Genomic DNA, 13,268 nt, shown 5'->3' on the forward strand with positions numbered 1-13,268 from the left:
GAACTATTTAGTGCCCTATGGAGAAATGAGCTGACAGATGGTATGCTAAACTTATTTTCAGGGAAGAAAAAATAAGGGATTTTGCATATTTTAAAATGAGCTTCATTAAGCAGGTCTCTTGTTACTTTATTTATACAGTAAGAGTAAATGCCTTTACCTTAGCAAGCAGAACTCACCATGAATAATGGCTCAGAACAAACGATGTTGGCAACTTTTAAAAACTTAAAACACAAGATAATGTAGGCATACAATAATTACCATCCTTCTCAGATGAGGTTGTTCTAGTTTAAAGCTTGACACAGGGGACACACACTCTCAAGGTTTTCCCTAATGTGGTTCAGAGGACGTCTTTTTCCTCTAAATGTACCTTGGGAAGTTTCCTGGAAGTGAAGCCAGTTTTCTAACCTACATATACCAGGCGGAGAGAAGTTGCTAATACAGTAGTGGAGTCAGATTGCCCGAATTTGAATCTCAGCTCTACCAACTATTAACCGTGTGACCTTGGGTGTGTTGTTTAACCTCTCTGTGACTCAGTTTCCTCAGCTACAAAATCATAACAATATGTACTTCAGAGAGTCATCATAAAGAGATTAAATGAGGTACTATACCCAAAGTTCTTAGAACAGTCCTAGGCAAATATTAAATGTTCACTAATTATTAGCTATCATTATTAAATAAATGTGATCAAATTTTTTTTTACAGATTAATACAGTTCACCTGAAAACATTTCTATATTTTGTGAACTCTCAATTGTGTATCTAAGTGACCGAAGTTCTAACCTAATGGAACTTCATGCTCAGTGAAAACCAGTATAATTATATCATGAATGGTATTGAGTTTCTGACAGAGTTTGGATTTCTTCAGTAGACATCCGGAGACAGTGAAAGATTTTAAAGAAGGGGAATGATGCTACTAGCTTTGATGGGGTGAGAGGAAGGAGATAAGGCATTGGAAGTGTCTGACTGGGCACAGAGGTGGATTCTGTAGAGAGAAAGGAAACTGTCCACAAAACCATCTTGGTCTGATTTCATCTGACTGTGCTCTTCTTAAATACTCAGTAAATATTTGCTAAAAGGATGAATAACTGGCATCCTGGATTCTAGATTTCAGTACAGTTCAGGGCTCAAAAGAAATGGCAATGGTTTGTGCTCTTCCCATATGAGCTGACAGTCTTCTTTGACCATAATTCCTTCCATATAACAAAAACAGTTACTGAGTATCATATTGATGACTTTGCTCAGTTTCCTGTAATTTTACTTGTGAAGCTGAAAATTAAGTGTTGAAATTTTACAGTTAGGGGACACAATTTGTGGAGTCTTAAGATAGGAAGTGATCTTGGATACCATTTAGCTATTTATCTACATTTAACAAAGGCGGGAAGTGGGTGTAGGTAATGTTAGGGACGTCGTTATGGTCACCTAGTTAGTTAACGGTAGAGTTGGTAATGAAATCAAGACATTCCCACACTAACTCTTAGAAATAAAGGATGTTAGAACAGAAGGAAAACATGAGGATTCTTCTGTTCCACATCTGGTGAAGGAACAACCTGAGGCCCAGAGAAATAAGCTATTTGAGTCACACATTTTCGTGGGGGCAGAGAGTCTATCTGTAAACTCAGGACTCTTGACCTAGTCCAGTGTCTTTAACCCAATTATGACACCGTGACGATACCAACTAATCCCTTGGTTGAAAAGGCCATGGATACACATACATTTCAGAATATTTAAACAAATACACTTGATTATCATGTCCCAGGTCTGTGGTTGAAATCAGTCTGGTTGATTTCTTTCTTCCACCACAAATCCCCTACTCCCACCTGAATTCAGGCAAAAGGTACAGACTTAGATTAATGCATTTGAATATACAATTCATGGCAATGTTACTACAGTAAGGCAGGTTCACATACATGAGTGGTAGTCTCTGTTAAGTATGTTCTCTCTAAATCACCCTGAAAATTCCTAGAAATATTGTCTGCGCATGAGAAGGATATTCAGTGGGTGGAGTTATTTGGAAAAAAAATTTAAACCTTTATGCCCATGGAGCTCATCTAAGTGCCTCAAGTGTCTTGAACGCAGTGATTGTTCGATAAATATTTGTTGACTTAGATTCTTCTGACTGAAGCTCACTGATTCGTTCCTTCAGTAGCTGTTTATCAGGTGCCTTGTATAGTCAAAGCAAATGCAAAATTCCTACAACAGAAGCAGGAGTAGCCCAGGAAATTGGAATTTTCATGAGCTTTAAAAATGCCTGGTGAGCTAAGAGTTTCTAAGCTAAGGTTTCCCCTGTACGTGGCGCTGAAAAGCATTGCTGGGCTTCCCTGGTGGCGCAGTGGTTGAGAGTCCGCCTGCCGATGCAGGGGACATGGGTTTGTGCCTCGGTCTGGGAGGATCCCGCATGCCGCGGAGCGGCTGGGCCCGTGAGCCATGGCCGCTGAGCCTGCGCGTCTGGAACCTGTGCTCCGCCACGGGAGAGGCCACAACAGTGAGAGGCCCACGTACCGAAGAAAAAAAAAAAAAAGAAAAGCATTGCTGTAATGATACAGGTAATGGCACAAACAAGCCATTTCCTCTCGGCTTGTTTTATAGGAGACATACTTTATCCCTTACGAACAGGAAGATTCTGTTCAGTCCAGCTGTGCTGACATCCAGAACTCCAAACAAGTCGTGCTTGGTAAACCATCTTGCTAAGAAGTAGAGAAAACTAAAGAGCCTGACACAGTACAAATTGCAGAAGGTTCTGGCAATAAGACAAAGAACCTCCCTGGAGGAAACTGTGAGACATTGTGATTTATGGACCCATCATTATTACGACTCATAATGAGAGACATCTGTTGCTTTCAGGCCATCAACCTAAATAAATGACTACACAGAAATGAGAGGATGGCCATAACATGGATTTGCCTGCCATCGGAGAATACATTCCTCCTTAGGACATTTTCCCTTTTCTAGCGGCACTGCAAGATACAATTTGCATGCGTGATATTAATTTTTAAAATTGCAAGTCATCATTTTTAAAAATATTTCATTTCCTTCAGTAATGCTGGCTGCTTTTAGATTTATGCATTCAATTAACAGGAATAATCAATGAATTTTTAAGAGTGCAAAAGTGATCTTTCCACAAATCCCTTTGGACTTTGTAACAAGAATCCCTTGCAAAGGATTGTGCTTAAGTAGATGTTCTCTAATGTTGAAATGTTATTTTTCAGATGAGGATAAAATTTTAATGTGAAGTTGTATCCAATTTGTAGCATGTAATAACTTTCATTTGAGATAATCAAAAAATAAAAGATTTCCATTTGTGCTAAGTGTTTTTTTTTTTTTTAATTTTTATTTATTTACTTATTTATTTTTGGCTCTGTTGTGTTTTCGTTGCTGTGTGCGGGCTTTCTCTAGTTGCGGCGAGCCGGGGCTACTCTTCCTCGCGGTGCGTGGGCTTCTCATTGCGGTGTCTTCTCTTGTTGCAGAGCACGGGCTCTAGAGCGCAGGCTCAGTAGTTGTGGTGCACGGGCTTAGCTGCTCTGCGGCATGTGGGATCTTCCTGGACCGGGGCTTGAACCTGTGTCCCCTGCATTGGCAGGCAGATTCTTAACCACTGCACCCTCCGTTTGTGCTAAGTGCTTTGATATTAATGCCTATCAATATATTGTCAGACACTTAGTTTATAGTAAACATCATTCTTTTAAAAAATTCCATGGTTTTTAATAATTTAGAAATATGTGTTAAACAAATGATATTCTAAATTCCTTATCAATTCAGACAAAGGATCCATTACAATCCTGGCATCAGACCCTATGACCAATACCTGTCTGTGGGCTGTTATTAATGAGATGGGGTTAGGGAAGTTGTCACCTATGATGTACCCAAATTCATGTAATAGTGGGTCACCCTGTGTTTTCTCCGAATTCTAATTTAATTCTTTGAAAAGTCCATCATAAGTGAAACTTTCTAGTTTGATAATCCATGCCCAAAATTGAAATTTTCAATTTCAATTTCAACCTATTAAATATCTAAAGCCAAAAGTGAATCTAATTTTTGTATGAAATAATTAATATTTAAGTGTTGTATACATTCAAAGTTCCTTTTACAGATATTATCCCATGGTGAGGTGGATGTCATTCGTTCATCCATGCATTCACCCTGTTTTGCAGTGAGTATCTAGAGCAACTACTTGTCACTCACTGTTCCACGACCTGTGGACACAGCAGTGAGCAAAGCTGACAAAAACTTCTGTTCCCTTGGAGATGACATTCTAGTGGAAAAAGAGACAGTAAGCAACAACACAAACAAATGAAATATATATTATTAGATGCTCTTGAGAGCTAAAGAGAAACATAAAGAAAAGGCCTGGGGGATATGTAGGGTTGTCATTTAAGCCAGGGTGGCCAGAGGAAGCCTCACTGAGAAGGTGGCATTTGAATAAAAGCAGAGGCGGTGAGATATTGAGATGGATATTCGGGAGAAAAGAATTCCAGGCAGAGAGAATAAGGAGTGAATTCAAAGGCCCAGAGATAGGACTTCCCTGGTGGTCCAGTGGTAAGACTACAAGCTTCCACTGCAGGGTGTGTGGGTTCAATCCCTGGGTGGGGAACTAAGATTCCACATGCTGCACGGCCAAAAATAAAAAATAAAATAAAAAAACAAAGGCCCAGAGGCAGCAGCAGGACTGCTGTGCTGGAGGAAGGGCAAGAGGCCAGGACCTCTGGAATAAAGTGAGTGAAGGGGAGGGTCAGTGAAGGACGAGGCAGAGATAGAACAGGAGACGGTGACCTTGCCCTATGCTCTGAGTGGATGGAAGATTCTGTGCAGAGCAGTGAGACGACCTGGCTTACATTTCACCAGGATTACTCTGGCTCATGTTGAAAATACAGCATGGCTGGGGAGTGGAGAAGAGGGGTGGAATCAGGGAGACTTAGTTCAGAGACCACAGCAGTTATTTTGGCATCAGATGATGGTGGATCTTTTAAGTGGAATTGAAGTGAAAAGATGATGGCAAAGAAATGGATGAATTTCTCTGCACCTTAGTTTCCACATTCATTAGAAAGGGAGAACCATAACTCGGGTTGTTGGGAGGTGATGGGTAACACATGCCAAGGCCAGACACGTATTAGATACGTGATGAAAGGTGGCTACTTCAGCTCAGGCTCAATTTATCTGGATAGACTTTTTTTATTTCCTCCCTGTTGTTCAGCTTGTCTAACTGTGCCTACATTGTGCTTTTATAATACTATATTTTTAACCCCTATCCTCACATATATTTTTTTCTGTTGACATTGTTCATCTGCTACTCTAGACTCTAACATTCTTTGGGGCAGGTACCACATCTCACCCCTCTTACATCATCAGCACCTAATACACAGCTGGACACAGAGCAGGCTGCAGGACAAGTGTGAGCTGGGCATCCTGCTGAGTGATTGAAGGAGAGACTATAAGGTCCAGTGGCAAATATATCTCTCACTCGTCTCTAACAGGTATGTATTATCATTATGCGTTCCTTGTTCTCTTTCCAATTAAAATAATGTCTAGGGTGGTATTAATTTTCTTAGATGCAGGGGTAGGGGTGATAGTGGAGAGTTCCTGAAAGAGAGAGGAAGAGCAGAAAGAATATTAGATGAGGTTACAGAAAAATCTGGGTTCTAACCTAGATCTGCCACTTAGTGGATGTGTGACTCTGAGCAAAACATTTAGCTTCTCTAAGCCCTGGATTTCAGATCCGAAAATTGAGGATAATTCCATTTGTCCTAATTTTGAGAGTTGGGAGAATGAGACGTATAATGCATGTGAAAGCTTTGTGGCATATCCAGGACTCACCCATCATAGTTAGAAAGCACCGCGCCTTTGAGAGATGTGGTATCGAGCACACAGGAATACTGCTTGCATTAAGCTAAAGAGTGAACTCTAGGGTATTTGATAATCTGTAAGTAGCTCACTTTTATGATGTATTGAGAATCGTATGCACTGCATACTGTGTATTAATTCTCTGACATAAAGATGAAAAATGTAGAGTCATGCCATGAAAGATTAAACCAAACTCAAGATTGCAAGCATAATTCTAACTGAGAGTAGAATTCACTGGTCCACATTTGTACTTACCTCCCTGTGGAAAGAACTGCGAGTAAATCTCTTTGAAGGTGTCTTCGTTGACAACCCCGCTGGGGCATTCCTAGAGAAAGTGGTAGAGAGGCAATATGAGCAAAGTGTTCATAAAACTGATTTTGTGCCCATTTGAAATAGAACTGCCTACATGCAAAGCTGCAGCAAGAAAGTTCCCCATCCACCCATTATCACAAAAAGAAAAAAAGCACACTATAAACTTCTCTTTGTTCCAGTTCTCACAGACTGAAAAAGAAGTTGCTGTTGTAAAAATCTTTGCCTAGTATCAGCATCAAAGCTGGTCTGACACATTAAAAAAACACACTGCTGTTTTTAAGAACATGTATGTATATTATCAACGAGGTAGGAAAACATTACTTCGTTTTTCATATATCAAGGACATTGCAAGATGCTTCTGATGTGGTCTTGGCTGGGTCTTGGTGCTGTATCCTCTGGAGATGTGCTGGACCCCCATGATCTTTAGTTCAATGAGAAAATGCTGTGCTCCCTTTGGGTATAAGGTGGCCCAACAAGTCTCAAACAGAAATAGTTACTAATTTCTGTTAACAGATTGTAGGACTGAATGATAACATTGTTAGTAATAAGTAACTCTGAGTAAGGCAGGACCTGAAGATCTGTTGAATTTCTGGAGAGGAAGGTTTGAAAAGAAACAGGCCTGAACATAATGAATTCCCACCTTTGTCCCATGGTTGGAGTTATTTAAGACTAAAGGATATTGACCTTGGGAACTCCACTAATGTTGGACTACTGACTTGGTGGGACCAAAGGGTAAAGGTACCCCTCTGAGATTGGGCATTTTCTGTAAAAGGAGCTGCAATCTAAAATGTTAGAAAAGATCTGCCTTGATGCCGAAATCAGGACTAAGTAAGTGGACTTGAGACTGAGGTAAGCGCGAAAACGCTTTCACTTTCTGGAGTTGCAAGAACAATCTGGTCAGGATTCTGAACTGGAGACACTCCTTGAGCAGTGGAGACTGACAATCACAAAATAATCCAACATCAAACCACATGTGGGACGTTAATCATACACTGAAAGTAGGGAAGTGATAAGTTCTATCCATTTCTTCTGAGTAGCTTCTTGTGAACAGGTGCATCTTACCTGAGCTCCCTTGCTTCAGTTCTCACAGGACCCCATTTCCCTGCCTTTAGACATGAATATTCTGTATACTTTAAATTTGACACTGTTACTGGGACCTTCAAAAATCATTTGTGGTCTTTAAAGCTTTTCTTAACTCTTAAAAAATCATTGTCCCTTCATGAATAAACTTGATGTATTAATTTGATCTTTCTTTATTCTAATGAGCCAGTTATTCACAACTATAATGTGCTTCACATGAGGAATTTTCTGTTTTTTCCTTTGTTGGTTTGAAAGGTAGTACCTTTGATATATAAACACAGTTTCGAATAGTAGTTTCAATGTGAACTTGTGTTTATAGAGCTCGTCAATGTGGACTTTCCCCATTTGATCATTGTAATAAACCTATGACTTAGGAATCTCTATTCACTGAGGAAGAACTAGGCTATGTGGTAAAAGTTCCTTGTTACTCAGCTAGCCAGTGGGAGAGCTGGAATGTGAGCTTGGAACTTTCCAGATCATCACAAGGTTTTGAATGAAATAAGCCCTGTGGAAATAATGACCCCCAAGGACCTAAGAGGATTGGAGCAAAAAATGACAGCCAACAACAAATCAGGAAAAAAGCAAGCAAGCAAATTATGATGGTTAATTTTACATGTCGACTTGTCTGGGCCACAATGCCCAATTATTTGGTCAAACATTATTCTGGATCTTTCTATAGGGTGTTTTTGAATGAGATTTACATTTAAGTTGGTGGATTTTGAGTAAAAGAGATTACCCTCCATAATATGGGTGGGCCTCACCCAATCAGTTGAAGACCTAAATAGAACAAAATGCTAATCTCTCCAGAGCAAAAGGGAATTCTCCAGCACATTGCCTTGGGAGCTAATATGCAACATTGGTTCTTCTTGGTTCTACAGCAGACTGCCTTTGGACTTGAACTGCAATTCCTTCCTGAGTTCCTGAGTCTCCAGTCTGTCTCTCTCCTCCATCAGATTTTAAGTCTTCACAATCATGTGAGCCAATTGCTTAAAACAAATTACTTTCTGTATATATACACATCTATTGGTTTTTATTTCTCTGGCAAATCCTAACTAATACATAAGCAAATGAACAATCAACAGCTACAACTCCAAAAGGAAAGAAGATGGCATGTAGATAGCTCATCACTCAAAAGTTTTGACTAAATGACTCTGTCTAGTTGGCAGCAACAGAACCAATTTTAAAAGCAAATAAGCACTTTGTAGTTGGACCCTCTCATGCATGGAAATTGTGATTTATTGGCTATTTATCTCTGAGCCATCTGCTGGGGATAGGAAGGTGAGAACAAATAGATGGCTGTCTGCCATCAGGTGGTGAATTTGTGCAAGGTCAAAGCTGGAAACTTGCCTTGGAGTTCAAATGATTCTAGCCAGAGACAAAGATGGGAAATGAACGGACACCTGCAGCCAGCAAACTTGTCAGCTGTCTCTAATCTCTAGATGTATTTGATAGATATATCTTATAATGTGAAATGAAATTCAGAAAGTGATGGTCTCATATGTCTGTTTTATGTTTAATCACATGTCTGTGTCAAACGAAATCCATTCTCTGCCAACTAAAAACTCCTGGTCAGGGACTTCCCTGGTGGTCCAGTGGTAAAGAATCTGCCTTCCAATATAGGGGACGTGGGTTTGACCCCTGGTTGGAGAACTAAGATCCCACATGCTGTGGAGCAACTAAGCCCACGTGCCACAACTACTGAGCTCTCGCACCTCAACTAAAGAGCCTGCATGCTACAACTACAGAGCCCATGTGCTCTGGAACCTGTGCACCACAACAAAGAGCCCGCGCACGCAATGAAAGATCCTGGATGCCACAACTAAGGCCCAACGCAGCCCTAAAAATAAATAAATAAAAATATTTTTTTAAAATTAAAAAGACAAAAATTTCTGGTCAAGTTTTAGGGTGGTAAGTCTCATCAAGTGGATCTGTCTTTATCCATCTTATATTTATTACATTAACTTACATCTTTAACCCATGCATACTGTATGTTTATTATTCTAAGAACTTTTCTGGGAAACAAGGCAGCAGCAATAAACAAGTTAAATGTTCTGCCGTCATGGACCTACATCCAAATAGAACAAGAAAGGTCAGAAGCAACAGAAAAGAACACACAAAAATAACAGTCCATAGAATGGTGATCTTTTATTTATTCTAAAGAGTTCTTATGGGAAAGCAATTCATTTTACTACCTTCAGGTAAAAAAAAATTAATCTGATTTTTTAAGACTCTAGTGATTTACAAAATGGTATGATGATCTATTCTCTAACTCTTCCCTCACCAGTTTTGTGAAGTCATTTCTGCAAAAAAGAGGTATCTCTACCTCTCCATTAAGAATGAATTTGACGAGGCCCTGCGTACAGCTAAGTGTATACCATAAAAGATGTGGCTGTGTTAGGTTAACTCTTGCTGCTGTAACAAACATGCTCCCAAATATATAACTTAAATATATATAAATTTAAAAGAATGTAGTATATTTCTTGCTTATCCAACAGTCTTGGAGGGTGGGGAACAGATCAGAGTTCTTAAGGGACAGAGGCTAATGAAAGCTTGGCCATCGTCATGTGGCGTCTATGTGATCATTTAATCTGAAGGAGAAAAAGACATTGAAGAGTGAGTATTAAAGGTGTTTACGGACCAGGTCTTAAGGTGGTACATGTCCTTTCCATTCTTATATTTTTAGTGAGAAATCACTTAATATGTCCACCCCAAACCACAAGAGAAGGCTCATGTGCCCAGGAAGAAGATAAGAAGACAAACTTGGTCAACTGTTAGCAGTGTCTGTCTCGGAGCCTTATTTGAAAATGCTCCAAATGTCTGTGCTCTGAAATAGTTCTCCCACTGATGCTTTAATAGAACCATCATCATATCACTTAGCCATATAAATTCTTTTCATTTCCCCGGGGGTCATTTTTAAAGGATGACATTTTCAAATAAACAAGTGCAGTAAGGCCTAGATATCTAAGTATGAATTTGTTAATTAGGATTTCTTTACTCTAAGAGGAAGAACCCAAGAAGCAGTAGAATTCCCAGCTTTAGAGAGAGTGAGGAAAGCTTCACTCGTATATACTTTGAGAAGTTGCTATAACCTTCTATAAATTTTATGGTTTCTATATTATATTTTCTAATGACATTTCATCTGATTATTAGCAAGTGATCATTTCATGAATATATGTTGTCTATAGAAAAAAAACTAAAGATTACCCTTAATTATGCTACGGTAAAACTATTTTAGTCTTCTATCTAAGCATGTATTAATATGCTGTACAAATAAAATTAGAATAATGTAAGAATATAGTATTGCATCTTCTTTTTTCTTACTGTAACAAAATATCCTGAGCATTTTCCATGTCATCATTATTAATGGCTGCATAATAATGTGTCCATTGCACTTGTCATATTGTTGGATATTTAGGGGATTTCAGCATATTTTTGAACTACATAGGAATAACAATGTAGTTAACATTCTAGTGCATATATCTGTGATTGAGCCTGTGGTTCTCTCTTTACAACTAATCCCAGAAGGAGACTCACAAGACCAAAGGGCTTAAACTATGTTAGGCTCTTCATAATGCACAGTCACATTGATTTCCAGAAAGACTGTACCCATATGTGCTACCACCACTTGTTTATGAGAAAGTTTCACATTGAGAGGGGCTGCTGACCAGAGTCACGTGGTAATTTGACACTCACCAAATCCCATGAACAAGCAACAGTAATTTGCTTTCCTCATGAATCTAATCATCATTCTGAAAATTATCAGAGGACATCAAGGCATTTGTCCAGATCCCTCCAAGAGATAAAGTGATGTGCAAGTTTTTCATGCAGACAAGGATGCTTTGATGGCAGGCTGCTGGACCACATCACCATAGCTGTTTAATGAAGGTACATTCAATGCCTTCTTACATACATCATCTCTTCTAACATTTTCACTAACTCTGAGGTGAGGAAAATGAAGCTTGCAGAGATTAAAATGAAGAAACCTGTTGGCATCACATTGTTTTCAGAGGCATACATGTGTTTATTCTTTGAACAAATAGTTATATAGTGCCTTCTGTGCATCGAGCACTGTTCTGGGCAACAAAGAAACAGAAGTGAATTTTTTTTTAATTTTATTTTTGCTTTTATGGAATTTAAAGATTAGTGGAATCAACCTCCCTGACTCCATTCATTGCGATGTTAGCCTTCTGGATTATCATCTTTTTCTCCATCAGGACTGAGAAAGTGGCCTTCTGGTGCACAACATGGTTTGCCTCCAAAGCCACCCATCATGGCTGTGTTGGAGAGAGCCATGTGCAAAAGGAAGACTTTTCAACCCAAACTGGGGATATTGATTAAGAAAAAAATTTTAAAAATTAAAAAAAAAATGTATCTGTTATGACCAGCGAGTCTCCTTTAGTGCTTCTTAAACCCTTTGCAATGATATGATCAGGATGCGATGAATGTGGAATGAGATTTTCTCAGCACGTAACTGCCATACTTTTGTCAAGTGGTGAAGAGACGCTTGCCCTTTGGGGCCTTGTAGATGTGTTCTTCTCAGCTCCCTTAGGTAGGGTTATGAGAATGTGTCAAGATCAGTTGTAAATGTTCTATGATTACTTTGCTGCTACTAATATCAGTATTAATAAAAGAGATTTTTATAAGAATAATTAGCATGATGATGATGATGATGATAAGTTAATACATTGTGTTAAATGCTTTACATGGATTTTCTCATGTGAATGGACAGATGCTAGCATTACCTCCATTTTACATAAGCAAACTGTTAGGGAGAAACTACCCACGTTCTCATAATTAGAAAATGGCAGAGCCTAGTCTATTGATCACAGAGTCAGGAAACTTGAGTGTTTAAGCAACTTTAGAGATACAGGTTTCCCCTGCTCTCCAAAAGTAGAGTGCTCCTATGAAACCTTCTGTAAGCTGAAATGGCAGAAAACACAGAAGCAATTACCTAGGACACACCTTGCTAATGTGTGCAGAAAATAAGTTGAGATAAAGCAGAGATGCTCACAGACAGACAGTGGGATATTACTCAGTCATAAAAAGAAATGGAATTAAGTTATTTGTAGTGAGGTAAATGGACCTAGAGTCTGTCACACAGAGTCAAGTAAGTCAGAAAGAGAAAAACAAATACTGTATGCTAACACATATATATGGAATCGAAAAAAAAAATACTGATGAACCTAGTTGCAGGGCAGGAATAAAGAGGCAGACATAGAGAATGGACTTGAGGACATGGGGTGGGAGGGGGAAGCTGGGAAAAAGTGAGGGAAGCATCGACATATACACACTACTGAATGTAAAATAGTTGGCTGCTGGGAAGCAGCTGCATAGCACAAGATCTGCTCCGTGCTTTGTAACGACCTAGAGGGGTGAGATAGGGAGTGAGAGGGAGACTCAAGACGGAGGGGATGTGGGGATATATGTATGCATATGGCTGATTTGCTTTGTTGTGCAACAAAAAATGACACAGTATTGTGAAGCAATTGTATTCCAATAAAGATCTATTTTTAAAAAACAACTATGGAGGCTCAATGCTGAGATGCAAAGTGTAGTTCTTCTTAGGGAAGGAGATTGGTGGTGTTCCTTTATGCCTGAGGTGTGCAGCCTCTATATCAGTTAGCTGCAAAATGAACGCTGAATGCTATTTTCACTTTTCTCCTTTTTATATAAAAGTGAAAAATCCTCTTCAGACTTCTTTTGATTAGGGAAAACAGGTACTAATACAGGTCTTTCATAAAGAGAACTTTTGAAAAGCGGGGAATACCTGTAATCCAGTCCAATGGCTTCATTTTAAAAACAAGGAGACTGAGGTTGAGGTTACAGGAATTGCCATAAACCACACAGTGGGCTGCTGAGCCTTACCTTGTGTCTGTGTTTCCTGATGTCTAGGCTGATGTGTGGACATTGCAAACACCCTCATGTCCATACAATAGCTGGTATCATTCTGCCAGGAAGCATTTAGAATAATTTAGTGAAATGCTTATGCTCCTGGGCTCTGGAGTGAAGTAGAAGGACTGCACTGAACCTCTGCTTAAAAGC

At 39.3% G+C, this 13,268-nt stretch overlaps 2 protein-coding genes across 7 annotated transcripts in view; one reads left to right on the forward strand and one right to left on the reverse strand.

The window, feature by feature from the left end:
• The window catches only part of PACRGL (parkin coregulated like), a 51,688-nt gene extending 48,389 nt beyond the window's left edge, over positions 1 to 3,299 (forward strand). For 4 of the 6 annotated variants that reach the window (XM_073805120.1, XM_073805114.1, XM_073805119.1 and 1 more), the window contains one exon: positions 2,586 to 3,299. The gene's annotated coding sequence lies outside the window, so the exon portion shown is untranslated. The remainder of the gene's footprint in view (positions 1 to 2,585) is intronic. The other 2 variants (XM_019928412.3, XM_073805117.1) reach the window with 2 other exon arrangements.
• KCNIP4 (potassium voltage-gated channel interacting protein 4) overlaps positions 1 to 13,268 on the reverse strand; it is a 231,601-nt gene that overhangs the window by 27,314 nt on the left and 191,019 nt on the right. The window contains exon 3 of the mRNA XM_019928419.3: positions 6,090 to 6,159. Coding sequence (XP_019783978.1) covers positions 6,090 to 6,159 — 70 coding nt within the window. The remainder of the gene's footprint in view (positions 1 to 6,089; positions 6,160 to 13,268) is intronic.

Source organism: Tursiops truncatus, chromosome 5, assembly GCF_011762595.2.
Source record: "Tursiops truncatus isolate mTurTru1 chromosome 5, mTurTru1.mat.Y, whole genome shotgun sequence".
NCBI classification, from domain to species: domain Eukaryota; kingdom Metazoa; phylum Chordata; class Mammalia; order Artiodactyla; family Delphinidae; genus Tursiops; species Tursiops truncatus.